The 26,805-nt window shown below is 38.6% G+C and overlaps 3 protein-coding genes across 9 annotated transcripts in view; 1 reads left to right on the top strand and 2 right to left on the bottom strand.

Annotated features, from left to right (window-relative positions):
* Window positions 1-2,884, bottom strand: part of bcorl1 (BCL6 corepressor-like 1) — a 42,290-nt gene extending 39,406 nt beyond the window's left edge. Inside the window, exon 1 of one of the 4 annotated variants that reach the window (XM_083560171.1) lies at window positions 2,752-2,884. The gene's annotated coding sequence lies outside the window, so the exon portion shown is untranslated. Of the gene's footprint in view, window positions 1-1,927; window positions 2,061-2,295; window positions 2,352-2,751 lie in introns of those variants that run through there. The other 3 variants (XM_083560168.1, XM_083560173.1, XM_083560170.1) reach the window with 3 other exon arrangements.
* On the top strand, window positions 2,028-19,773 carry cstf2 (cleavage stimulation factor, 3' pre-RNA, subunit 2). Of its 4 annotated transcripts, none has more exons than XM_083560371.1 (14): window positions 2,028-3,004; window positions 12,657-12,767; window positions 12,849-13,018; window positions 13,111-13,247; window positions 13,710-13,829; window positions 14,172-14,294; window positions 14,553-14,691; window positions 14,788-14,850; window positions 15,695-15,754; window positions 16,351-16,492; window positions 17,043-17,200; window positions 17,292-17,431; window positions 17,533-17,571; window positions 19,127-19,773. In XM_083560371.1, the coding sequence occupies exons 3-14, from the start codon at window positions 12,931-12,933 to the stop codon at window positions 19,247-19,249; spliced, it is 1,332 nt and encodes a 443-aa protein (XP_083416497.1). In that variant the 5' UTR covers window positions 2,028-3,004; window positions 12,657-12,767; window positions 12,849-12,930; the 3' UTR covers window positions 19,250-19,773. The 4 variants fall into 4 exon arrangements, with proteins under 4 accessions (XP_083416497.1, XP_083416495.1, XP_083416496.1 ...); XM_083560369.1 differs by lacking the exon at window positions 2,028-3,004 and adding an exon at window positions 10,944-11,429 and having other exon boundaries at window positions 12,689-12,767; XM_083560370.1 differs by lacking the exons at window positions 2,028-3,004; window positions 15,695-15,754 and adding an exon at window positions 10,984-11,429 and having other exon boundaries at window positions 12,689-12,767.
* A 373-nt stretch (window positions 19,774-20,146) lies between these two features.
* nox1 (NADPH oxidase 1) lies at window positions 20,147-26,439 on the bottom strand. Its single transcript, XM_083560356.1, has 13 exons — window positions 26,313-26,439; window positions 25,336-25,431; window positions 24,593-24,703; window positions 23,728-23,812; window positions 22,816-22,967; window positions 22,478-22,659; window positions 22,265-22,388; window positions 22,060-22,152; window positions 21,734-21,975; window positions 21,405-21,567; window positions 20,942-21,088; window positions 20,722-20,846; window positions 20,147-20,639 (listed from the first exon to the last, which is right to left on the bottom strand). The coding sequence occupies exons 1-13, from the start codon at window positions 26,355-26,357 to the stop codon at window positions 20,513-20,515; spliced, it is 1,692 nt and encodes a 563-aa protein (XP_083416482.1). The 5' UTR covers window positions 26,358-26,439; the 3' UTR covers window positions 20,147-20,512.
* Between the last annotated feature and the right edge of the window lie 366 nt (window positions 26,440-26,805).

Raw genomic sequence — 26,805 nt, 5'->3', positions numbered from 1 at the left:
TAGGTCATCATTAAGAAATTACCCAATATGCTCCATATGTATATCCCTTCATCAGTTGGCAGTTTGTCACTTGTGTGCAGAAAATGGTGGTGAGTTGGAGTGTTACTGGTGGTTCACAGATCGCAACTTCACATGCAGACATACACAGTCAACCAGCATGCCCTCAACTCCTTTTACCCCTCCTGTTTTCAACAGATCCTAACTACATGTGCCCCGTAATTTTAGAAGATATTTGACTAAACTGTGTGCACTATAAAAGTAAAAAAAAAAAAAAAGGCATGGTTTAAAAAACCTGCATCATCTGAAATAAGACTGCTTAGAAAACAACTGCAGGTTTCAATTCTGCCCATCTCAATATGATAAGCACCAACTTATTCTCACATTTGTGCCTCAGAAGGAAAGGCTGAGGTGATTCACAATACATACAATATGCCTCATACATACTGAGTTTATTTTAAGAAATACAGAGATAACACACTGTACTGAGGGGTGTCTATTCTAGTGATTTTTATTTGTATCCCTAAAATGTCTCATAAATCTTCATTTAAAGCATCTATTGTGAATTAATGTGTGAATGGCCCAATGACAATTGTAATATAATCCTTATTGAAAGCTATCACCACTAATAAAGAAACATCATTGTTCAAGTTTCAAAACAAGCAATCCTTACTGTCCAAATGTGCATTCTGTCCTTATCTTGCCTGCCTCTAGTTACATCCTAACTCTCCCTGGTCATGCATCCTTTTTCCCCTTTCATCTTCACACAGTCTACATCATTTGGGCTTTGGCCAGACAGAGTGTGACTTTACAAGCACAACTTTTACAGTGTGCTGAACGCACTGCTCAATGAAGCTTTTATGTTTGCGGGTGCAGCGAGCGATTAAAGGCCAGAAAACAGAGAAAAGGCTTGTTTTCTTGCACAGGGTTTAAGCACTTTTCATTCATTCATTTTCATTCCATTTAAAACATTTTATTCTGGGGTGGGCCCTGGATTGCACACCAGTCCATCATATAACAACACACACACACACACACACACACACACACACACACACACACACACTCGCAACCTGCAATTTGGAATGGCCATTTCACCAACTGCCATGTTTTTGAGAGGTGTAAGAAAAGTACAGGCAACCGAACAACGACTCACAAAACTCCACACAAGACATTAACCCAAGCTCAAAGAAGAGACCCTGGATCTGTGAGGGGGCAACATGGGCCACCATGCCACCCTGCTCATCATTCCGAAACCATTTTTTTCTTTTCCTCGAAAAATAAATAAATAAATAAAACATTAATTCTTCCAAATGCACAATAACAGACCACAACATATGTCAGTAATTAGGCCATATACCTCCAGGGGCTGTGTTCAGCACAGACATATTTTTGATGACAAGCAAATAACTATGTACACACGATAATAATGCGCTGATGTGCCAAGGTCAGACTTCCCAAAATGATACACCTTGGATACCAAAATATTTTGAACACTGATCTGTGGAAATGAATTAATACGAACACAATATGAACATGTGCCTATACCTGCGGAACATATAAAAAAAAACACAAACAAACTGGGAAGCATTGCAATGCTAACTAGAGCTCAAATAGCAGATGATGGAAGTTCTAGACGATAAGCTATTTATCTTCCTTAAGCTCACAAACACAAATGTGTGACCCTCAGCTACAGGAAAACACCGGCCGTATGTCAACACACACACACACACACACACACACACACACACACACACACACACACTTCAAGACAGACAGCTGCCTCTCACGTGTTTGTCTGTTTAAATACCTATAGTAAGAGAATGTCTTCAACATGCATGACACACATATAGCTGATGCATAATAGCGCAAAGCGCTTGCACACACATGTATATAAGGACAGAGAAGAGAGAAAGCTACATGCTCCGACCTTTTCCACTTATGGACTGAGTGTTTCAGTGTGTGCTTCGACCAGCCTGTGTCTCTTTACAGCATTACTCGGAAGTGACATTGCTCGGAGTGAGATGTCTGGTCCCCAAAGTGTTCGTGAAAACGAGCGACAGGTCAGTGTGTGTTTGTGTGCGTGTGCCTGCGAATCCACGTCCAAAGTTGGGCACAAAGGACAGTCCTGGGCACTGGCCTGTCTGACCTGCTGACGGAAGGGATCTCCGGTTAGCAACCTGATTTAGTGGCACGAGTGGGCTTGAGCACGGAACGGTGTCGTGGTGAAAGGCGGATCCGCGGGATACGGGACAGCATGGCATGGCATGCCTGCGACGGGTTGGAAGCAATACCGACCTTCTTGCGATCGTGACAGGTCGAGATGATGCAAACCGCTCCCGTCCTCACGAAAGCATGATAAAGTGGCCTTAATTGAGCACCCCCTGCCCTGCTTTGAGCTCGGGCTGTCGCTCTCATCGCTTTCGTAGGCCTGAAAACACACGCCACAGCGGGTCCCAATCCACCGAGGGCTGCAGATGAGTGACCATTAGCTATCATTAGCCGCACGCAAATTTGAAACCTAACGGTAGACGCTACTTTGCAAGGCAACGCCAGATAAGCGCTGGTCGCAGTTAGAAGATAACAGAGCCCACTGGGCTGTTGCAAAATCGGGACTTTCGTGCACTTGCGCAGCCTGCAAAGTTTCCGGAGTTGCCCGTAGCCGTGCACGGCGTTTCGTAGTGCCCCCTTTAATGCCCCTCGTTCGCCAGTAGCGCCTTTGTTAATCGCATGCTGCTGCGCCGCCTGCCTTACCTCACTTACCTAAACGGCCCGGACGCCTTTTCTATGCCTTTAAACAGGAAGTGCTCACGGACAGACCGGGAAACCGGGCTCTGTGCTCGCGGCGCTCGTCTCGGTTTAACGGTGTGATTTGGCGAAGGATTCAGAGGCAGCGTGAATTTTGGGCTTCTCGCCGCGATCTTCCCTCATCGCCAGTTCTCGACCGCAGCAGCTGGAGAAGAAAAATCGCGCTTCCTGGGTCCTAAAGCCTGACGGCTCGACACAGGTGAGCGTTCGCTACACTGTGAGCGGTGCTCATAGAATAAACCGGATTCGTGGAATAAACCTTATTTATGGAATGAAGCTGATTTCATTAAATAAACAGGATTTGTTTGTTTATTTATTTGAGGCAAAACATCGTGCGCGTAGATGCAGTTAACAAAAGACCTCATATTCTTTTCTCGTTCACTTTCAGCGCTTCAGACGTCGCCGGCCATGAGTTCTGCCTAAACTCCTTCTTTATTTCTCTTTTATTAAATAAAAAAGAAACGATCCTTAATAAAACTGCACACACACTCTAGTCTACCTTTACACCATGGCTGTTATCAGAATGATCTCTCAGATAGACCAAAACATACAAAAGTGTTTTAATGAACACTTGATGAATGGGTAAATATACTGTAGAACAGACCACCTGCATTTTGTGTGCGTGATTCTTTTTTTTTTTATCTTTCTAAAAAATAGTATTGGGTGTTTTGAATAAATTGTATTAAGTGCTATATATTAAAAAATGTATATAAATCTACTTAACATTTGTAATAACACTGTATATATCCATACAGTGAATCCAATCCCAAGTTGATCTGGGGCAATGAATCTGCATTTTATATTCTGCAGAAGGTATTTTTTTTTTAGATGTTTTATATTATTTATATATGTTTTCAAGTTATTGTATTGTACTATTGAGTTCTTTAGGTAGCCATTAGCCAATATTGAATCTAATCTAATCTAATCTTATTTTATCTAATCTAATCTGTCCTGGAGGTTGAACGAATGAAAAGCCGAATGTCTTCAACAATAAACTAAATATTATAGTGCACATGTACTGAGCGCGTCTACATGATCCTGAGTGATCTAATGTAAAACCCTTATATTAAACTTATTGGGGGGAAATGTAAACAATGCTTCGTCTATATATGTTTCCCCAAATGTATTTCTTGCTGTTTTAAACAGATTGTTATTGATCCTGATGCCATTAATAAATGCCCTTTCCTTTTTACACACTTTTGATCCTTTGTTCTAAAAAACTCCAGTGGTTTCTCACCTTGTTGAAATTGTCTTCACATTTTTGCCCACAATCAGAGAGACTGCGGGAAAGTCAAAGAGAGGGACAAGCGGAAGCAAACTGACACACACTCACTGAAAACAGGCCTCAATCAGACACGTATTCGCGCGATAACAACGTCGGGAAACTGAATTCCTTTCTGCAAGTGTTATCGGTAATCAAGTCACGATATCGATATCGGTTTGCGATCTCATAGCATTTCTGCAATTCCTTGTCAGATGCGCTAAATTTACGTGTTGGGGTCTAATGTTTGCTTCACCAAAGTTGACATGACACGTGAAAGTGCAACGGAACTCTTTATGGAAACTGTTGTCCAAATGGGTCTATTGCGGGTTAGCATGAATTATAGGAGTACAAATTATTTTTAAATAATTATTAAAATCTGTGCATAATTGTCCAAATTGACATTAATGCCACAGTAAATAATATATATCGTTATTCTATTTAAAGAATTGGGCGTAATGTTGTGAACATTATCCTTTGTAAGAGTCTATGTCAGGCCGTTTTCCAAGCGGTTCCATAGTGTAGTGGTTATCACGTCTGCTTTACACGCAGAAGGTCCTGGGTTCGAGCCCCAGTGGAACCAGACGTTTTCTCTCAATGAACGCTTTCTAAAATCCTCACTGGTCTTCCTTTTCGACATGTTCTGGCAATAGATAAATATTTTTTCAATGCCAGTAGCTATAAATACTGTACTTTTGGTGCCACTGTAGATAATAAGCATCTTGCAATCAAACGAGTCATCTGATAGCAATATAAACCAAATCTCCACTCGTGAAAAAAAGAGCTTTCGGGTGAGATTAGGATTCTGATATTGGTAAATAAACAGCAGGAACCCCCCTGAAAAAGACCTGTTTTTTTATGCCGATCCATGAGTGCTGTTCCTCCCCCAACGTTATTACAACAGAAAACCGGACAAACACACGCACTCGCGCGCACAGTGAGCGTGTGCGCGCGCGCGCTTCACTACGTATAGACCGGATTAATTGAAGCAGATGTGACGGGTTAAGACTAATTCTGGTATGATGCACATGCAATGTGCGAGGAGTAGTGTACATGCAATCTTAAAAATCAAATTTTACCTCGATCGGATCGCTGGTGTAAATAAGATCGAATAAGACTTACATTTAGCGACCTCTACTGGTTACATCGAGTCGAGTCATTCAGTGGCCTGAGCACCAATGTAAACTGCTGATAGACAGATACAATCTGTGTGAAAATGTGTACGAATATGCTGATTGTAAACATGACTGAGAACAGAGACAGTCCTGATCACCCGATCATCGTCATCTTTTCTCTGCTTGTGTTCAATATGGTGGATGTTCAGCCTGGATACATTCATTAGGTAAATAAATTAAAAATATGTGTCGTATTGATATATAATAATTAGGTCAAATTTAATGCGGTAATAACGCGTCAAAGCAAATTTATTTATATTATAAAAAAAAACTCCACCAAAAAATTATTTTTAATCACTAAACATTTGTTTCACTGATGCGCCAAGTCTTAAATCAGCACCCAACTCCGCAATGATGCACACAATGAACTCTCTGGGGTCGACAAACGTGATATTTTCTTTTTTCATTATAACGCCGAAACGATCTTAAATTACTCTGTCTTTTTTGATCGTACAGATAAGAGCAATACATCATTCGAATCTGTAAATGGTCTATTTTGTCACTCGTAATAACAATTAACCCTGGTCTTTTGTAAAATAAAGAAAACAGACAGGGGGCGCTCTTTGCCATCTCTGTCATCTCTCTTCACAGACACATAAATTAAACAATCTCAGTGAATACTTGATTGATTACTTGATTATGACTTACAGACATAATAATATGAATAGAAAGCTAAAATGTCTATTATAAATATCTATATAAAAATGTCTAGCTAAAAAAAAAAAAAAAATTATGTAATCCGTATGAAAGGTACAAGAGGTACCGTTTCTCTGGTATCACCTTATTACCGGTGTTAAAAAAAGTTCCGTTTGGTGTCTTGATGATTTACGTAATTTATTATGATTTATTTAAAAACCCCTCAGTTACTCAGTTGATGTGTGTACTTTTGCCACCTCTGGTGATCTGACACACCAATCAGAATCTCAGGAATTTATAAATAGGCTCTGCAGGAAAAACGGCAATATTCCATCTCCTTAGAAAATAATGGGGAGTATAGTTATGTGACATGTCAAACCCCTCAGCACAGTACAGAGAGTTGATTGCTGGGTAATATAGTGCAATCTTGTGATGTCATTGACCCCCATCTTTACAAAAATAATGGGAAACTTAGACGTGTAATGTATGAAAATGCTGGGTGCATGATCGAGAATGGTTTCGCTCGGCCTGCATTGAAAAACTAATGTCCACGATCGAATTCCACACTGGCAAGCTTTCCTGAAGAAAATGTGATCTGTAGTTTGCCGCTGTAATCTTACATCTTACAGGTGTGTGTGTGTGTGTGTGTGCGTGTGTGTGTGTGTGCGTGTGTGCGTGTGTGCGTGTGTGTGTGTGTGTGTGTGTGCTTATTAACAGCATACAGTGTTTTGTTACTGAAATCATACTCAATTCATCAATATGTGAACAACTTCTTTCTAAAAAAATAAGTGGGTCTCATCTACTGTTACTGTTTCAGCACTGTAGGGAAAATAGACTTTTGTTAATTATCATTGTTGTATTTTACTGCATCTATATAGATTCCTGATTTAACACCTTTTGGTGATATTGTTTTGAACTGATCATTTGAATTCTGTGTTCTGAAGGCAGTTGAATAGTCTGAATAATTGTTAGGGTTTGTGTGTTAGGCCAAAGTTTGATCTTGAGAGATGAGAATATTCAGACTGAAATACTTGAGTTTAACCTATAAGTTTGACCTCTCCGTTTTGAAGTTTGTATTTATAGTTCTGAGAAAATGAATTTATTTTAGCAGTCAGAACTATAGAAACTATAACATAAGAAGTGGGCAACATTTTTTACCTGATTCAGATTATTGATTTGGAATAATATGGCTTTGTACTGTAAAAGCCATGTACTGTATTCATTAAAAGATCATTCACTTATTGCTGATATATTTTGTTAAGATCGCCACGTCACAATTATTCAACCCCTATATAATATTGTTGTTTTTAAAGCTTTCTGACTATTTTGATGGCCTAAAGTGGAGCTGAAACATCATTAAGCCTTTGGGAACTCTATAACGATCCTTCATTTGCTTCAGCTGTGAGAAAATTTCCAAAAGATTTAACATTCCAAGAGACACCATTGGGAGCATTATAAGGAAGTTTAAAACTTATGGAACAGCTGCAAACCTGCCTGGCCATGGAAAGCTTACAATTTTATCAAGGGCCCTTAGCAACTTAGTCAGGACAGCTTAGAAAAACCCCCGTGTGACTGCAAGACAGCTACAAGTGCTTCAGTGGCAACTATAAGACGTGCACTGAATAATCAAGGACTTCATGGCCGGACCCCAGAACGCACTCCACTCTTGACCTCAAGGAACATCAGGAGTCGACTAGAATATGCCAAGAGGAATTTGGATAAAACTACAGAGTTCTGGGAGACAGTTCTATGGACTGATGAAACCAAACTGGAACTTTTTGGACATATGGACCAGTCTGGCATGCAAAAGGTCAGGCTTTTGACCAGAAGAATACCATCCCCACGGTCAAGCATGGAGGTGGGTCAATAATGATGTGGGGCTGTTTTTCTGGGGAAGGAACTGGCAATCTTGATTGTGTACCTGGCATCATGGATTCCCAGAAATACCAGGTCATTTTGAAGAAGAACGTGATGCCTTCTGTTGACAAATTAAACCTTAGTGATCATTGGATCTTCCAGCAGGACAATGATCCCAAGCACACCTCCAAATCATCCAAAGCTTGGTTGGGGAAAAGATGCTGGAGTGTCCTGGAGTGGCCTTCTCAGTCACCAGATTTAAATCCAAATGAAAATCTTTGGTGGGATTTGAAGAAGGCAGTTGCAGCACGGAAGCCGTCAAACATCAATGAGTTAGAGGCTTTTGCACGTGACGAATGGGCAAAGATTCCAATCAAGAGGTGTAAGAAGCTTGTCAGCACTTCTCGAAAAAAGCTTGTTAGAAGTTATAAAAACTAAAGGGTGCTCCACAAGGTACTGAAGCTGGGGGTTGAATAATACTGCACATGCTCAGTGTTACAAGACTTACAATTTTCATTTGAACTTCAAAGTTAAGTCAACTTCTGCTGTCAAGATAACTCAAATATGTATCAATAAATATTGTTTGTTATTTCAGGAGGTTTTTTTTCCATTTATTTTCATTATCTTTCATCAACATCACTGTATTGTCAATTGAGGTGAGGGGGTTAAATATTTCTGATTGTGAGTGTATATATCTGTGAAAGTAATGGTAATGCTGAAAGTCATATATAGAGACACAAAAGTGGGGTTTAAATGTGTTGCACATTTTTATGATACAAAGTTTACTACTGTAGCATTTAGTATTTGTTAAATACAATGTAGTGATCTCGAGGGAAATTATTAATTTTTATTAGTTTTTATCCAGGCATTCATTTTCATTCAGTTTTTTTTGTATAGCACTTTTAACAATGGGCATTGTTCCAAAGCAGCTTTACAGCTGTTTAGCTATTAGATAAATAGGTTAAATCATTTTAATTTGTTAGTGCCTATAGGTTTAGTACATATAAGTTTATCCCTAATGAGCAAGCCAGTGGCAAAATTTGAAAGGAAAAAATCTCTCATCTGGGTGGCACTAAATGTCCATTCATTATAGTTTTATTATTGTTGAGGTATACTGTTTAGTGTACAATTTATTGAATGCACTTAAATTCAGAATTTTTCATGCCAACTCTAGTTTTAAGCCATTGTAACAGATGGTTTATGTTAATTGCAGTCTAAATCCATTTTCAGTTATTGAGTTGCTCTTCATGAATCTTTAGACTGTTCATGTGGAACCATGTTCAGCTGCACAGAGTGGTCTCCAATTAAGGAGAACTCCATCTAGAGGAAAGGTGTCGGGATGGATCAGGCAGATCCGGAAAGAAAGGGGCAGGATCACTGAAGCATATTTAACTTGACTTTGAGAGGGAGGGAGAGAAAGAGAGAGACAGAGAGAAGAAGAAAAAGAGAGGGATGACAGGAAGTGAGTAACAAGGATTATTAGGTATCCTTATTGTTACCTACAAGTCAAAGACACTGTACAGTTTGATCAGGGTGCAAGTAACTCCAGCAAGATTATGGCAGCATAACTAAAAGTGACACAAACACTCACAGTGACTATGCAAACAATGTTTCAATATCTGATATACACCAATCAGCCATAACATTGAAACTACTGAAAGGTGAAGTGAATTAGTAAGGTAGAATCCACAGACAGGTGTGTGTTAACCAATTTTAACAGTCAATGCGGAATGCCAAAAAACCTCCTTATTTAAAGTGGAGGGTTGACTTATTTAAAGTGGCTGGAATACATTGATGCATTTGAAGAGAGAAGGCCTGCAAGTGGTGGCAGTGGAAAGAAAAATTTAGGGAGATTGTATGATGAAGAAACCTTGAGAGGAACCAAACTCAAAAGGGAACACATCCTCATCTGGGTGGCACCGAATGTCCATTTATTATAGTTCCATCATTGTTGAGGTGTACTGTTTCATTGAACTGTTCATTGATGGGTGCTTAAATGCAGAACTGTTCATGCGAAATGAAGTCCTAATCCACTGAAGCAGGCAGTGTTTATATTAAATTACAGTCCAAATTCATCTTCATTTTTTGAGTTGCGCTTAGTGGATCTTTAGACTGTTCATGTGGAACCATCCTCACTGCACAGAGTGGTCTCTAATTGAAGAGAACTCCATCCATATGTTAGGCTTTGGGGTGGATCAGGTGGATCCAGAAAGAACAGGATCACTGGACACAGGTACCGCAGAAGCATGTTTAACTCGACAGAGATGGGCGCAGGGAGGTTGAGAGAAAGAGACAGAGAGAGTTAGTTATGGCAGCATTACTAAAAGTAGCACAGACATTCACAGTGATTTTACAAACCATGTTTCAATATCTGATATAAACCAATCAGTCATAACATTGAAACTGTTCATGGCAGACCTAAGTTATAGACCTCGGCCATTGTAGCAGACTGTTTATATTAATTACAGTTTAATTCCATCCATCTATCTGGCCATCATGTGAACAGTTCTTGACACTCACCACTTACCTAAACATTGTCACAGACCAAGTACCTACTTCTTGTAAAATCCTAGTTTTGCAAGCAGAGTATCAAAAACATTTTTATTTACATCAGGTCAGCCGTATAAATCTTCCTTGTGCAGATTGTATATGAATGTGATATTGTATGTCCGTCTTTCCTGCTCTTTCCTGCTCTCATATTTATTCATAGATTTGGATAGTTTGTTGACATTTTTGTAAATATCGGAGCTGTCCAGGGTTCTGAAGCTTCTCGTTTTATTGACACGCATGTTTCATAAAGCAGTTTAAATCTGTTTTTTTGGAAAACAGAGCCATGTTGAGCACCACAGGGATGCGGCACTGGTTTTATATTTGGCTGTATGGATCATTTCAGGTCACTACATTGGAAAAGTGTATCTGTAAATCTGAAATCAAGAGGTAGGACTGCCGGATCAGCATATAGAACTTGTAAAATAAAACAAAAAATAAATTAATTAAACATTATTAGTTTGGATAATGTAGTACAAAACATTACAGGTATCCCTTTTTCCTTAATCAAAGAATGAACTCCAAAACATTTTTCAGGTTGGACTTAGTATTTATAGTGACGTTTAAAGCACGAACAACACGTTTATCTGCCTTTTCAGTTTTAAAACAATGAATCCAGAGATCAAGTCATCTGACAGTCACGTGCATTAATTCGCGCGCGCACGCTCGTGTGTGTGTGTGTGTGTGTGTGTGTGTGTGTATGTGTGTGTAAAAGCCTGAATGAAAGGGAGGTTTTTGATTGGCTCATTGCAACACTTTGTAGCTTAATCAATAGGACATGCAATGTGATATAGACACTGATAATTCAGGAATCAGGACACGGTAATAAGAGTGTGTAAATGAATGCTGTTCGTTTATTAATTTATTGCAGAATAAACACTGGACCTTTACACACGATAGGTGGCAGCACAACCCACTTTTTTTGTCTTTCTTTTTTTGCAGACCACCCTGAGACTTTTAATTTAGAGGGAAATGGGCTTGGCGGCCATTTTGGAAGTCATCTAGTGTTCTCCGCTTCGCTTCATTCACACGCTGTTTTCAAATGAATTAAGCTCCTAAAGTAGAAATGATGGCGAACGTAGCGACCGCGGTGGCCGCAGCTGCCGGAAGAGACCCTGCTGTAGACCGCTCTTTAAGATCTGTCTTCGGTAACACACAAAAATAACCTGTTGTACATTTTGTTTTGTTGATGCGCATCAGCCAGCTAGCGGAGCTAACCAACATGGCTTCTGATTCTCTAAACTGATCAATTACACGCTCATTCAGCGGCGTCTCTCTGGTTTACAGGTTTTTCTTCCCCAAGCAACAAGACAAATAGTCGCCTCTTACTGACTAATACTGTTTATGTACTAAACAGGTTGTATTAGAGCTCGCTGGCAAGTTTTATTCGCATTTATTTGTGTCTGCTGAACGATCACATGTTAAAATCATTCGCTTTTTTCGAAACTGATTTTTATAGTAGACGGGGATGTGCTTTACTTTTTACCATACACGCATTCATACACCAGCTCACTTGTGCATGCTCTAGTTTCCGGGATTAACACCCTGATTAGCCCTAATAGGAGTGGTTATGGCTCCGGGTTTCTGATCGGAAGATCAGATGTTCAAGCTCCAGTCACCCCATGCTGCCACTCTTGGGCCCCTGAGCAAGAGCCTTTACCCTCTCTGCTCCACTCCAGGTGGGCTGCATCATGACTGACCCTGTGCTCTAAACCCAGCTTCCTACCAAGATGGGATATGCGAAGAAAGAATTTCACTTTGACAAGAACAAACCTCAATCTAAACTTAAATCCACCTGATATGTAGATCCCCCATGTCACAGCAGAACAGCTCTGGCCATGGACACAAGATCTGACACTGGTATTTGTCCAGCATGTATCTTGGATCAGATTAAGATCTGGGATGTCAAGTCAACACCTTAAACCTTAAAAAAAAAAAAAAAAAAATTCTGAACGTTTTTTACAGTGTCATTGTTCTTTATAATGTCGAGAGAGGGACTTTGGGCAGGTTCTTTCCCCTGAATATCTGGAACACCCCCCATGACCTGCTGTTTATAAAGTTTTCACCAATGTTGCACTTGTCAAAATTGCTTTATCCTGCTGAAAGAGGCCATTTTTAAGGGGGGCTTTCCATCACATATTTGGAACGCCCCAAGAGACCTGCCATTTTGGAAGTTTTTCACTATTTGGCACTTGTCAAAATCGCTCCACCTTTTTTTTCTTTCTCCCTTGGCCATTTTTCCTGTTTCTAACATGTCAGCTTATGAGAACTGACTGTTCATGTGCTGCTCAATCAACATCACCTGTTAGTGCTTTTAATGTCATGGCTGATTGGTGTATGCAGAGGTATCTTGTAGGACGAAACCATGTGTTTAGCCACCTATTAACCACCTGGTTTTGTGTCCTAGTGGGGAATATACCATATGAAGCAACAGAAGAGCAACTGAAAGACATCTTCTCAGAAGTTGGACTTGTTGTCAGTTTCAGGTATTGCCATTAAATCAGATGCAGCATGGATTGTTTGCTTGTGTTACCTAATCGAAGGACTAATACAGACTGCCATTGTAGGTTGGTATATGACAGAGAAACAGGAAAACCGAAAGGTTATGGCTTCTGTGAGTACCAGGACCAGGAGACGGCCCTCAGCGCCATGCGCAACCTCAACGGTCGAGAGTTCAGTGGCCGAGCTCTGCGTGTTGACAATGCAGCCAGTGAGAAAAACAAAGAAGAGCTCAAGAGTGAGTATGCTTAGTAAAATCCTTTGTTTTTCCACAATAATGTGATTGATGAGTGAGAGAGACCTGTACTCTGTGTCTGCTTGTTTTGTGAGGTTTGGGCACTGGAGCTCCCATCATTGAGTCACCATACGGAGATAGCTGCCCATCTGAGGAGGCTCCAGAGTCTATTAGCAGAGCTGTGGCTAGCCTGCCACCAGAGCAGATGTTTGAGCTTATGAAACAGATGAAAGTGAGTAGAAAAGCAAATGAGTAAAATCTGGACATTAAAAGATGCCATGATCGTTTTTTTATATATAATCAGGTAATCTGTAGTTGTGGCATAACCAGAAATTCATGACTCTATGAGGGAGAAATGCAGCCATTTAACCAACACATGTCAACAAAGCTCTTAGGATGGAGATATTTATGCCACCAATATCAAGTGCAGTTCTACAGTTCTTTCACTCTGCCTGTTCATCAGTGTTGGAACCCTGCTAAGACTGGCACTGAAATAAATCAGACTTTCAAACTATGATGTAGTGTGTGAAATTCTATAATGTTATGTAATAATAACAATAATAATAAATATATTTATTTTAACCATGCCATACTTAGATACTTGTTAGTAAAGCTGAGCGTACCATCTCAGTGTCAGATATGTGTGTGGGAAAACCTTATTAGGATCATCACACTTAATTTCTTTGTTCTCCAGCTGTGTGTTCAGAACAGTCCACAAGAGGCCAGGAACATGCTCCTGCAGAATCCCCAGCTAGCCTACGCTCTGCTGCAGGCACAGGTCGTCATGAGGATCGTAGACCCTGAGATTGCTTTGGTGAGACCTTAAGAGGCATAGATGAGTTCTATGTAGACGCCATGCAAAAACCAATATTTCAAGAGTGGACAAAAACGGTTTTACTAATATTGGGAATAATGTGACATGAAGAAAATGATGAAAACTCAAACTTCTGTGTGGGCATGTAATAAGATGTGCTTTGTAGTTTCTCTGAAAGAATGCTTCATGCCTTCAATTGCTTATTTGTTTTATTGCCTGTTCAGAAAACAAATCTTCAGGAAAACTATTCTGATCCAGATAGTATATTGTGAATGTGTATTCCTACTTTTATTATTGGTAACCTTATTTCTGTATTAGTCAAAGCTTTTGTTTTCCTTACAGAAAATGCTTCATCGACAAGCTGCTGTGCAGCCCATAAATCCTAGCAGCCAGTCAGGGCCTTTGCCAGTGTCTAATCAGCCTCATGCTCAGCCCAGTGCTCCAGTGTCCCAGCCCCAGGCCATGGTGAACAGTTCTCTCATTTTCACTTCCTATTATTATTACGTCACTTATACACTCCTCCTACAGTTGTAAAGAGCATCTTAAATTGTCTGCGTTATCATATTTTTTTATGTGCTTTATTAAAGGGCACAATGTAAAAAAAATTATGTATTTAATGTAATATACTGTATATATATTTATTATATATTATTTTGAATTGTGTATACATATATTACAGAAACCTACCGTAAATATCAACGTTTCTTAAATCTTGTTTCTCAGCCAGGAATGCATGTGAATGGTGCTCCCCAGATGATGCCACCTTCTCAAATGGGAGGTGGAGTACCAGGGCCAATGGCAGGACAGGGGCCAATGCCAGGACAAGGCCCTATGCCAGGACCAGGGCCTCTGGGGCCTGGAGGTAAATTTGGTTACCCCTTTGCCATTTGTGTGCATGTGCAACTTACAATCGTGTACGTTCTGTGTCAATGCTGCCTTTATTGCCTCTTTACTGTAGGTGGAATGCAGCCTCAGATGGGGATCCCCCAAGGAGGCCCGGTTCCTATGGACAGAGGTGCAGGTGGGTTATTTTAAGCTTATTGCAAATCTTTATATAAAATTAAATATCAGTGTAATTCTCATTATTTTTATGTATTGTGAAGGGATTTGATTGTTTTTTTACTTGCACATGCTGAATGAAAGTTGAAACGCTTCAAAAATAATTTCATATATTAACAAAGTCAGTTGTTCAACATGAAGTAACTAGATATATAATATATATATAATGTGTATATATATATATATATATATATATATATATATATATATAAAAACGTTCCTTGTGTTCTTATACATTATCATTGTGCAATTTTTTATAAGCATTATATTATAAAATCAGTTTAAATTCAAACACACTCTCTGCCAAAATTTGTGATAACCCTAGTGGAATAAAATAAGTGCTTAAGTAATGGAAAATGAGATCAAATGAGAAAAAATAAGATGATTAAAAAATGATTGGTCTGAATTTTTGCTTCATAAAATACTATCTTACAAAATGCTTGTAATTAAAAAATATTATATGAATTTTGTTCAGTGCCTCCAATATTTTGATCATTCCAGTGTGTTTATTGTATATCATTTGACTGTCTGGTTCAAGAATTAAGTCGTTTTTAGAGAATTAAGAATTGTAGTATTCTATGATACTCCTTTAGTGTTTTTAAATCTTATAGTTACTAAACATTGATACTACACTAAATGTCTTGAGTAATGAGTATCAGGAAAATCATGCGCTGAAGAGCAGCAATTTTGAGAGCAAGTTCAGTGTGACTGATGGCTTTTAGAATTGTTCCGGAGTAGTATCTGCAGGGGGTGCTGTCTACTTTCTCAGTTTCCTTTCCTGTTTCCTTTACCTAATGCTGACCCAGGAAGCCTTCAGGACTCTCCTGTAGGATCATCTGGGCCAGCTGCTATCGAACGGCCACAAGGTATCACCAGCCAATGTCAGTGTTCTCGCGGATGAGACCAGCTGGCTTTCACGCTGCTCATAGTCTCATTTATAACTATGAGCACTTTGCTTTGCTTGAGGACATGTTGTTCAGTGCTTCTACATTGCATTATCTCTTCTCACATGCAAATTTTATTTTCTCTTCTTGCCCTTTTATTTACAAGTGTTAAATGTTGAAAACAATTCAACATGAAAATGATTTGGAATTGATTTCCTGGCTGTGCATGTCAGTCTGATTCGTTTTAATTTCTCATGTTTTTTAGTTTAAGCATTTACCCATGATTCATAGTTTAAGTTAAAACAAAAGGTTATAACACAAGCTTGAGTTGGCTTTCAGAATTCGTTTGTTTTTTATTGGCATTACTGAAGAATAATAGTAATGTGGTGCTTAAAAAAATTATATATATTTTTTATTTATTATTTTACATTTTATTTTCAAACAGAAATAGAAGACACATGTAGACTTCTATTATAATGTATTCAATTCTTTTAAGTGGATCACCATTAATCCATGCTAAAGATTAGATCGCTAATTTTAATTATAATTTTTTTTTAAATTATTATTATTTTTTATAGTGCCCATGGTAGACCCACGGGCTCCTATGCGAGGAGCGCCACCAGGACCTCAAGGGATTCCACCGAGAGGTCTTCTGGGTGATGGGCCTAATGATCCACGAGGTGGATCACTAGTAAATGTGGGAGGAGAAGTAGTGGAGCCGTGAGTATGGCAGATTACAGTAGTTGTTGCACACAGTTGGATATGAAACTCTATCTATTAGTATTAAATCAAGGTGACTGTTCTGATAACCAAAAGCCTTCAGAAACCGATGACAAGCCAAATGTCCTCGTGAATCTGTCTGATTAATACCTCATTTTCACTAGACATTACTGCATACACAAGTGTGAAATCTCAGCCTGTGTTTAAAATCTTGATGATTGGGACCACTCTCAGCATTTTAGTATTAGATATTATATAAGACATTACAAATATTAAAGTTTATAAACTGAGATTTCTTTTTTCTGTCAGTTTGGTCAGTTTCCAATTCTCTCCCACTGGTTTGTTGCCACTTATCATGAACGATCTTCCATATTAGGGGGGATGAGGGGTAGCTCCTGGTTCTTTTAAGGCACATGAAGCCAGGCACTGTATCTTCTCAAACTACTTCATTATCTGGGTGTTTTTAGACCTTAAAGTTTGTGTTCTTTTTATCAGCTGGTTTTTATAAACAAATGATATCTTGGTTATATTTGTGTGTGTCTGTGTGTAGCCGTGGTTATATGGGAGGTCCTCCACCACACCAAGGCCCACCCATGCATATGGGCCCTCCAGAAATGCGTGGACCCCATGACATGAGAGGGGCACCAATGTTGGGAGAGCCCAGGGGCCCTATGATGGATCAGCGTGGTCCACCCATGGACTCTAGAGGTAAATGATAGTATGAAGATGAGTTTAATGTGTGAAACAATTGTGTGCATGGAAATTTACTTGATGTTTTTCATGTATCTATCTTTTTAAGGCCAAATTCCTCCAGGCCGCGATCCTCGAGCTGTAGAAACTCGGGGTCCTGCGGCAGGCCAGAGGGTCCCAGTAGCAGGTGGAATGCAGGGTGCTCCTTCTCACGCAATGCCTTCAAATGCTCCGCCATCTGCCCGACCTGTAGGCCTTTGTTTTCTATTGTGTTGAAATTCTGTATTTTCATTTTGTAAAAACTGTCTGCTGATTTAAAAAAAATAATAATAATTTTCTCATTTAAACAGGGTCCTGCATCTGAGGTGTCTTCACAAGATCACGAAAAGGTAAGTGTGGCGCATGAAGACTCTTCAAAAACATATTAGAATACAGGAGATAATTACCTGGTAGTTGACAGTGTTAACGTGTTAAGCATAATTGAGTGAGAGATGAAATAATAAATAATAGTATGATGGTTTATTCTGATGTATTTTCACTATCTAAAAGTAGCGGGTATTAGTTTCATAGATGTATGAAGCAATGTTATGATGCAGACACCTGACAGCAGCAAGTTATTTATACTCTCGTAGTTTCTGTAATGCAGACGCTCCCTACGTTACAAACGAGTTACGTTACCATCAATATGTTCCTGAGTTGTTACTGTGTTCGTTATTGACTACACATATCTCCTAATGATGCAAGAGCTATAAATACTATCAAATAAACAATAAAATATACGAAAACAAATAGAAATAATCAAAATACTGTATACAATATTTAGTTTGAAATAAAAAACTTGATAAAAACATTCACTTAAAACAATATATTCGCCCTAGTCCAGTGCGCATCATGTAGACTCGTTATGGTTGTCCTCCGTTTGAAATTTTTTCGACTTTGAACAAATTTCACTTTGAGGACTGGTTTGTTCGTATCCGCGAAAGTTCGCACAGTGGTGTGAGCATCTGTACTGAGAGACCAGCAGCATTACTACATCCTCAGTCATAAAAATTTGGGCTAGAAGAAAAAGCATCATACACTACTACACAGTAGATCAGTACACCGCTTCTTTATTATATGATCTATTCCAGCTGTGTGGTTAATTAGAATGAAGGAAATGGAACCAGTAAAATCTTTTAACCACATAAGGTAAAATCCAAAATCTCTTACATCTTGTTATGCTTTTACTTTTACTTAAGATGAATGTGAATCCACAATTTAGCCAAAAGTATGTGAACACCTGACTATCACACCCAGACAGTTTCCCTGAAACGGTTACAACAAAGTTGTTAGCACACCACTGTGAATGATGTCTTTGTAGTCTATTGCATTACAATCTTCCTTTCCTGTAACGAAGAGGCCCAAACCTGTTTTACTATAACGCCACCAAAAAAAAACCCACGGTTTTCCAACTCAAGTGTCCTGCACAGAGCCCTGAACCTCACCCCAAAAAGCACCTTTGAGACAAATTGGAACACTAATTGTGCACCATCCCCCCTCGTCTGACACCCGTGCCCAACCTCACTGATGCACTTGTGGCTGAATGAGCACCAATCCACAGACCTACATTTCAAAATCTAGTGGAAATCCTTCCCAGAAGATTGGAACATGATTTAATTTTGAAGCAGGAACCATCTTCATGCAGAAGCTTTGGAATGGGCAGATAAGGGTGTGGTCAGGTGTCTGCCTTTTTTTGTGTATCTGAAAGCTTTTGTATAGGAATGGTATTTTAACTCTATTAAACTGGGGCACTGCACTGACTACAAAAGAGATGCACATCCACTTCAGAACGTGTCTGTTTTAAGTCCAGTGGCCTCCAAAGCAGCAATGGAAATGTACAGTCATTTTTATCCTCCTTATTAATCTAGAGTAACTGATTGCAAATCTTGTCATGTATTTTTCCAGGCTGCTTTAATCATGCAGGTACTCCAGCTGACCCCCGAACAGATCGCCATGCTTCCCCCTGAGCAGAGGCAGAGTATCCTCATCCTGAAAGAGCAGATTCAGAAAACTGCTGGTGCCCCTTGAAGATTTGGGGGGAAAAAAGCCTGAGACCCCCCCCCCCCCCTTTTTTTAGTCTTTTTTCTGTTTATAAGAAATCTGTTAAGGAGACAATAATTCCTGCATCTGTGGGCATGTAACATGACCTTTTTTTTTTTTTTTTTTCCCGTAAGCAGTTGCTTAACATGCCATTGTGACTTTTCTTTCCAGGATGTTTCCACTGCTTGAAATTTGTAAACCTTGAGACAAGTTCCTTCCTTTTGTTTTAAGGACTGAGATAAGCATACAATGTGCAGACCATACCGATTGTTATCTTCTCTGTTTGCTATTGAAGGTCTAGGACGTTCTTTTTGTTCATTACAAGTTGCTGTTTTTTTGGAGTGCAAATGTGTAGTAATGGGGGCAGCAACTGATTCAAACTGCAAAAGAAACCTGAATCTGATCCCACTAGAAGACAAATACAATGGGTAAAATTTGTTTATTTTAATAATTACTAAAACTGTGCTGGTGATCTGAATGTTTTTGTTTTTCAATAAAATACTGAGAAAGAAGTGTTGCAATGGCTAGTGCAAATACAATCACAGTTCATGCCAGTGCAGGTAAAACAGTCAAAAATAAGGAAGTATAAAATAGTGTGACTAATCTGACGTGGCTGTAATCAAATAGCACTTTATAACTTTGACTTTTTTACCACATCTTTTTTTTTTATAAATGTCCTGGCAGTTTTTTGTGAAAATAAACCACAATACATACATTAACAACAGAAGCAAAATCACGTTGTAGATGTTTAATAAATTCACTTATCGTTTTCCTTGTAACTACACTGTTGAACTCGGAAAAGCAGTTACTTCCTTCATACCAGATGACTTCTCATTATCAAGACAAGAAAGCTACACCCAGATCAAGGAAACCACCACAACTTGGTTATAGTCACAAGTACCTTTATTTGTCATACAAAACAATAAAAAAAAAATCACTTTTAAGATGTGTCCAAGTTAGATATTGGATATAAGGTGATAATACACATTTTGATTGTGATTGAAAGCAAGAAAGAAAGATAAATGCAGAAATATTTACTATACTGATAACATCCACATGCCAACATTAGAGATAACACAGACAGTGGTTTTGCTGTGGAGAGCTCAGCTTAGGACATTTTTGTCTCTGCAAAGTAGTTTGTTTCTAAATGATTTCAGGGCTCCACCTGAAGAACGCCATCAAGGCTGGAAAAGGCATGGCGCACTGAAGGGCTTGTCCTTCTGGTTAAACTAGTTGCTTTGCAACAACTGCTCAAAAGTTCTCTTTGTTGAAGTAAAATCTGGTCTTCCGCAAATCAACTTCAGAATATTTCGCACATTTATTTTCCAAATCTTTAGCCAAGGCGGCCGGGCCACACAGGAAAGTACCGACTACTGACCTGCAAGCACAGATAATAAAACAGATAAAGGATATTTTGTCGGACACAAGAGAGATGATCACGTTTTAAGTACAAGACTTACGAGGGGTTCTCTTGTCGCACTTGCTCAAATTCCTTGTCCCAGTTTGGTCTTCCGTAGTGAGTCTTCTGCTTCAGACCAGTGATAACATCAGTGTCTTTGTCAAAATGCACCATTACATGGGCTGCCTAGAATTAGAAAACGAATAGCAACTGTAGCATCACAACACAAACTTCATATTTTGGATTGTAATAGCAGTTAAAAAAAAAAAAAAAAGACATACATGTGTATGATCCCATCCAGTAAGAAAGAGTTTGTATGTAAGAAAGTCCTTCATGTCTCTCTCCTCCATCTCTCTCTCAAGCACCTGAAGCAGATCTGCAAACCACTCAAAGGCATGTGTCTCTCTGCACAACCAGTAAAAGTAAATCTGTAGGGAATTGTAGCACAAGTTAAAAATGTGCCAAACGGACAGCAATCTGCTCAAAGTTGCCTTTTCAAAATTTCTTTTAATGATGTAACAGTCATTTTTATTAGGAGGTCATTTTTCCGGTATGTAAAAAGAAATGAAAGAATTATGCTACAATGCCAGACTCCAGTCCTGGAAAGTCACAACACTACAATAATTGTAATAAGCCTGATTCAACTCATCAGCAAATTCCCACTGCCACCTGGGGCTCATTTTCTAGTGTTAGAGAAAAACGAAAAAAAAAAAAAGAGAGAGAGAGAGACTTGTACATTCATACCTTCCTGGTGCGTAGCTTGGGGTTGGAAACTTTGAATTTATACCAAATGGACTTCAAGATGGAAGCAAATGGAGTCACGCCAATGCCGGCACCCACCAGCATGCTGACCTCGTAATCAAACACATCTTCACTGGCTGTTCCAAACGGACCGTCCACACCTAACCTAAAAGTAGATCTTGCTGAGATATAGAGCTTCTCTGTAGAATTTATTGTTGGCAGTTATCTGATAGTAAACTGATTTATTGTGAATGACTTTGTTGTGAATTGATTTATTTGTTGGGTGGTAAAAACAACCACCCAACAAAACAGCAATAAAGTGTGCTGCTTACATGGGTCCTTGACTCCCTTCTGGTAATTTTTCTACCATGTTGATGAGCTTCTCGGTCCAGTCCCCGACCGATCGTATGTGTAAACTGAAGAAGTCCTCCTCAGGTGCTGAGGTCATTGTAAATGGGTGCCATTCGAGTTGTGAGATGGCTGGACAGTTCACAAAGACATACTGTCCTACATCCATTTTAAATCCAGACTTCACTAATTGCAGCTCCAGGACTTTGGATGGATGCATCACAATCTTGAAGAGCAATTGAGACAATATCGACTGTTAATAAACTACTTATACATGTTATATTTTTACCTCTTATGCCTGAGAGCTTACCTTTTTGTAATTTACAGCCTGGACATATCGAATAAAGCGCAACACCCTCTCACATATGTAAATGACCATAGGACCAATCACCCACATCCAAGTCTTGGAAAGAACATAAAGAAATGGACGTTACGCAGCAGGAACAGCATATTGTTTTCATATTCATTTTATATATGTACTGTACATCCAGTATCTGTAAACAGGTTTTACCTACCTGAGGAAACCCTCCTGCAAACTGAGGAATGGGACATTCAGGAATGTGACCCCACTTCTCTGGATAATCTTTGCAGTAGCTAGTGTTGTGGAATGGGACGGCCATCTGACTTCGCACAATGCGCCTGCATCAGACACAAAATACAACTTGAGTCATTAATTTGCAAGCGTGCAAATACAATTCCTTTTAAACACTGCCATCTGAATGCCTCACCCTGCCCCATGAAAGACTAGGCCTGCAAAGAAAATGATGAAGAGGTGATGGGTGTACCAGAACACCTCAAAATAGCTTCGCCGTATCACCTCCATCGATGATGTAATCATGAGGATAAGAGCGAGGGTGATCACAACTCCTGTAAGGCCAGCAATGGTAGTGAAAGCAAATAGGAGTGGTGTCTAGGATATAAACATAACACTGCTGTTATTGGCATGCACTTGCAGAAATAGAGATGTTAGAATTATTCACTAAATAAACACCTTTAACATATTTTAAACTTTAGAAAGCAAACAGTATATTCTATAAAATATAAATTTGAAAGTGGTCAGATTCACCGTAGAGTCAGACTGGATCGGATTGAGGAAAGTGGTGTGATCTTCTTCCTCATCCTCCAACATGGAGAGATTCCCAGCAAGGGGACCGTAACGTTCATGACGGCAACCAATGAACCATTCCACATTCAGCAAATGGGCAATGGTGTGAACCGCTGGACAGTGAAAAGACACGCCATTGATAAATATATTCATTCCTAATTCAAGTCAAAAAGATTTCAATACACACGCAAGAATCTATTCGTAAATCTGAATTAGAAGCTAGTGGCACATACTTCTGTGAAGATTTTGTACTTTGTAATTACTTTGTAATTTTATTTTATTGTACTTTACTTTTGCTCATTATTAGTATTACTCTTTCTGAATATTATACATATCTTGGTTTTAGATTCAGGGCTGTTTTTGTGACACTGTATTTTTGTTTTTATTTTATTGGTATTATTCCTGGTGCAGTAATAACAATTTTACTTATGGGATCAGTAGTTTTTTTTGCCTGTTTGCCTGTCTCTTTATCTGTAATTTTGCAAAGGATCTTTTACTGACCATTAAATAAAAAATAATTAATAACAAACCCCTGAAGAAACATTATGTTACATTGTACATTTTTGGAATTATGTTGGTAACTAAGAAACTTTCACAGTCTGTAAAATATATTTCTGTCTATAATTACAAAAGTCTATTTACTGTTGGCAAATATTTAGCAAAACCTTTTTTCCGCATTGCTGCTTAGGTGTAGAAGGGGTTTACAGTCCTGTGCATGTACACTGAAAACTGAGCTTATCAGAAATAAAATTCTGAGGTACATTAGGCAATTATGCATTGTTCAGGTAAACAGATTTTTTTTTTTTAAGCAATATGAGTAATCAGTATCGTTTCCTGTTAGTTTTCTAGCCAAGACATAAGAACAGCGCTAACCAGTCATCAACCCAATCATGTAGGCGACCAGTTTGTGGAACGTAAGATTTTTGTCCAGCTGTTTCCGCAACGTTCGTCCACAGCACTGTAACAAAAAAAAGCATTGTGTGAAAAAGGTCACAGGCAACCTGCTATCTCAAAAACACTACCACACACCCACATCCACACCTTTCATTAAGGGCCAGTCATTACTGTATATTTACTGACCAACCAGTAACTTTACCTGTTATCAACTTTTCATTAGGGATTATGTTGATTACAGTATAAACACACTCAGATACAAAGCACACATAATAAGCACAATCCAGACAGAAAATTACGATCAACATCAGAGTTCAAAGTAATTTTATATTATAAATAATTAAAAATTAAAATAAAAAAAGTTTATATTTCATTATTTACACTGAATCCACCAGATTACAGGTGTAAAGTGCAGTGGCAGAAAAAAACCTTGTGCTGTGCATCAGGTGGAAAAAGGTTTATTTCATCTGTTGGATTTGCTTTACATTATTTCTTCCTTGAAGTTACCAGTGTAATTAGATTAATTGATTTATGTTATATGTATGTGCTAGTTCATGATTTATTGGAGGAAACTGTTAATAATAACATCAAGCCCTGTTTATCTGAAACGTTTGACCCTACACTGAAAAAGGTTGGAAGTATCTTGAATCTGGTCAAATTCATCTAGTAGTTCTGATTATATTACAAAAAACAAAACAAATATAAGAATATTAAACCTATTTTAGGACATTATTACTCACTTCATGCTTGTTTTCTATTGCCAGATCATTTAGCTTCTTTCTAGAAATAAATATTTACAATATGCAGAATAATCTGCTAAAGGAACAAGATTCATTTAACTTACCATGAAGGAGCCACGGATCAGAGACAGCAGGTTGCGACACACGGGCAGGAGGATGAGCATGCAGTTAAAGTTGAGAACAGCAGCTGGAGCTCTTGCCCAGGAGAGAGCAGACTGAACACACACACACACACACACACACACACACACACACACACACACACACGATTCAATCTGTAAAGTATGATCCGTTTAGATTCATATCCAAAATAACTGTATAGTCTGGTGGTGCAAAGCAGCTCTGAAGCGCATTCTTTATGAGGAGTAAATATACACCGATCAAGCAATATTTTTTACTCTCAAAACAATAGTTTGTCATTTGTCATCTCATTTGCCTCGAACAACATTTGTTTTATTAGACCTTTGGAATCTGGGACTATTCAATTCGCTTTGTTTGTAAAGTTTGTTTAACAACAGACACTGTCCCGAATCAGCTTTACATAATTAACAAAATTATGAATATAAATAAAATATTTTTTTAAGATTATAACGATTATAAATGATCATATATTAGTTCCTATATGTTTATCCCTAATGAGTAAGTCAGTGGCGACAGTGTAAAGGAAATACCCTCCTTGAAGCTTATACACATTGGAACAAAATGCTGTTTCTCCAAGACAATGGTGCAATTTGGTGCTGTAGTAATGTGAAAAAGTTGTGGAATAAAAGCATTACATGTTTGATGCACTTTGTATCTTGTCTTTTACAATAACTTGTAGCGTGTTTTTGTGTGGATGAACTCTTACCCCGATCAGCACACGGGTGTAGAAGAACTGAGGCCCCGAGTCATAGAAGAGATAAAAGTGAACGAACAAGAAAATGTTGATGCCCATCCACACCACCTACGAATATAATTACAAATTATTAGAAAACACTTGGCTGTTGTCCCTGGATTGTTTCAATGGCAAAGAAATCGAATTAGCTCTGACCCAAAAACACCGGCTGAGCTGGTCAAACTGGTAAACATATCTTTGTCTGCTGCTAGAAAGCAGTTTGCTGAATTAGTGTCAATAATGCTAGATAGGTTGCTTGAACAAAAATAACAACTACATGGGGCAGTATTAGTACCAGCACTAGCAAAGTTAAATCTTAAGAGATTGCTGCACTGTTTTTAGCTGGATAATGAAAAAAATCTGCAAAAGTCTGTCTAAACCTGAGGGTGCCCAATCTTCAACTTAAACAGGGCTAAAAAATAAAAATAAACAAAAAGCATAATGCCAACTATTATATTAAAATCAAAGTTGCAATGGTTTATATTGTTTCTAATTTAATTTTATTGGAAAAAACAAAAAACAAAAAAAAAAAACAGAAAGCATTGCTTTGTAATCTGCTTAACCAAGACAGGTTTATTTTCAAAATTCTAGTTCAGTGAAACGTATAGTACAATGTGAAACAATCAAAATTTCATGTACAATAAAGTTTAATACTAAAAAGTTATTCAGTGACAACTATTAATTGACATGAAGCTTGTGTTTATTTATTTATTTATTTTTGGTGCAATTTTTCCAAATGGCTTCCCCCTCCTTTGTTTTCCCCCATTTTTAAATATATTTATCACCACAGGTCAACTTTGGCCTAAACAGGTATCTCTGGTCTAAACATTGTAGACATTCTCAGCTACAGTGATGCCCTTATCTCAGATTGTGTTTGGGACACTGAGACGAACCAAAGACTTGGTACATTTTAGTCAAATGAATAAAAACAACTGGCAATAGCATCTTACCAAAATAAAGGTTTCCAGCCCATGGTTTACAATCCAGTTAGCCATTAATGTGTTGAGTGGTGAGAAAGAGAGGAATCTTCAGCTCGAGTGGCAGCAGGTAGGTGTGTGTGTGTGTGTGTGTGTGTGTGTGTGTGTGTGTGTGTGTGTGTGTGTGTGTGTGTGTGTGCACACGCAAGTGCTTGAGTTATAAAGCAGCACTGTGCACAGACTCCGCCTCAGGCTCCACACGGAAACCCAGGGCAAAAAAATAAGGGTCAAGTATTACATTGATGACAGAGTTTAACTGTAAACTGTGCAAACACGACACCTTTAACCTAACCCACCTAACAGAAGCTTCTTATTCAAGAAATTGTGAAAGAGATGTTGGGCTTACACTGGGATTTGGAAAGGAAACAAAGAGAGGGAAAGAGAAAGACAGACTGACAGAAAAACACAGCCTATTCCTTGTAAATGTTATAACTAAAATAGCTTCTGACTATTTCCTGCTAAAATA

Source organism: Silurus aristotelis (genome assembly GCF_946808225.1).
Source record: "Silurus aristotelis genome assembly, chromosome: 14".
NCBI lineage: Eukaryota > Metazoa > Chordata > Actinopteri > Siluriformes > Siluridae > Silurus > Silurus aristotelis.
The sequence above is the reverse complement of the archived record's forward strand: the minus strand, read 5'-3'. Positions and strand labels throughout refer to the sequence as shown.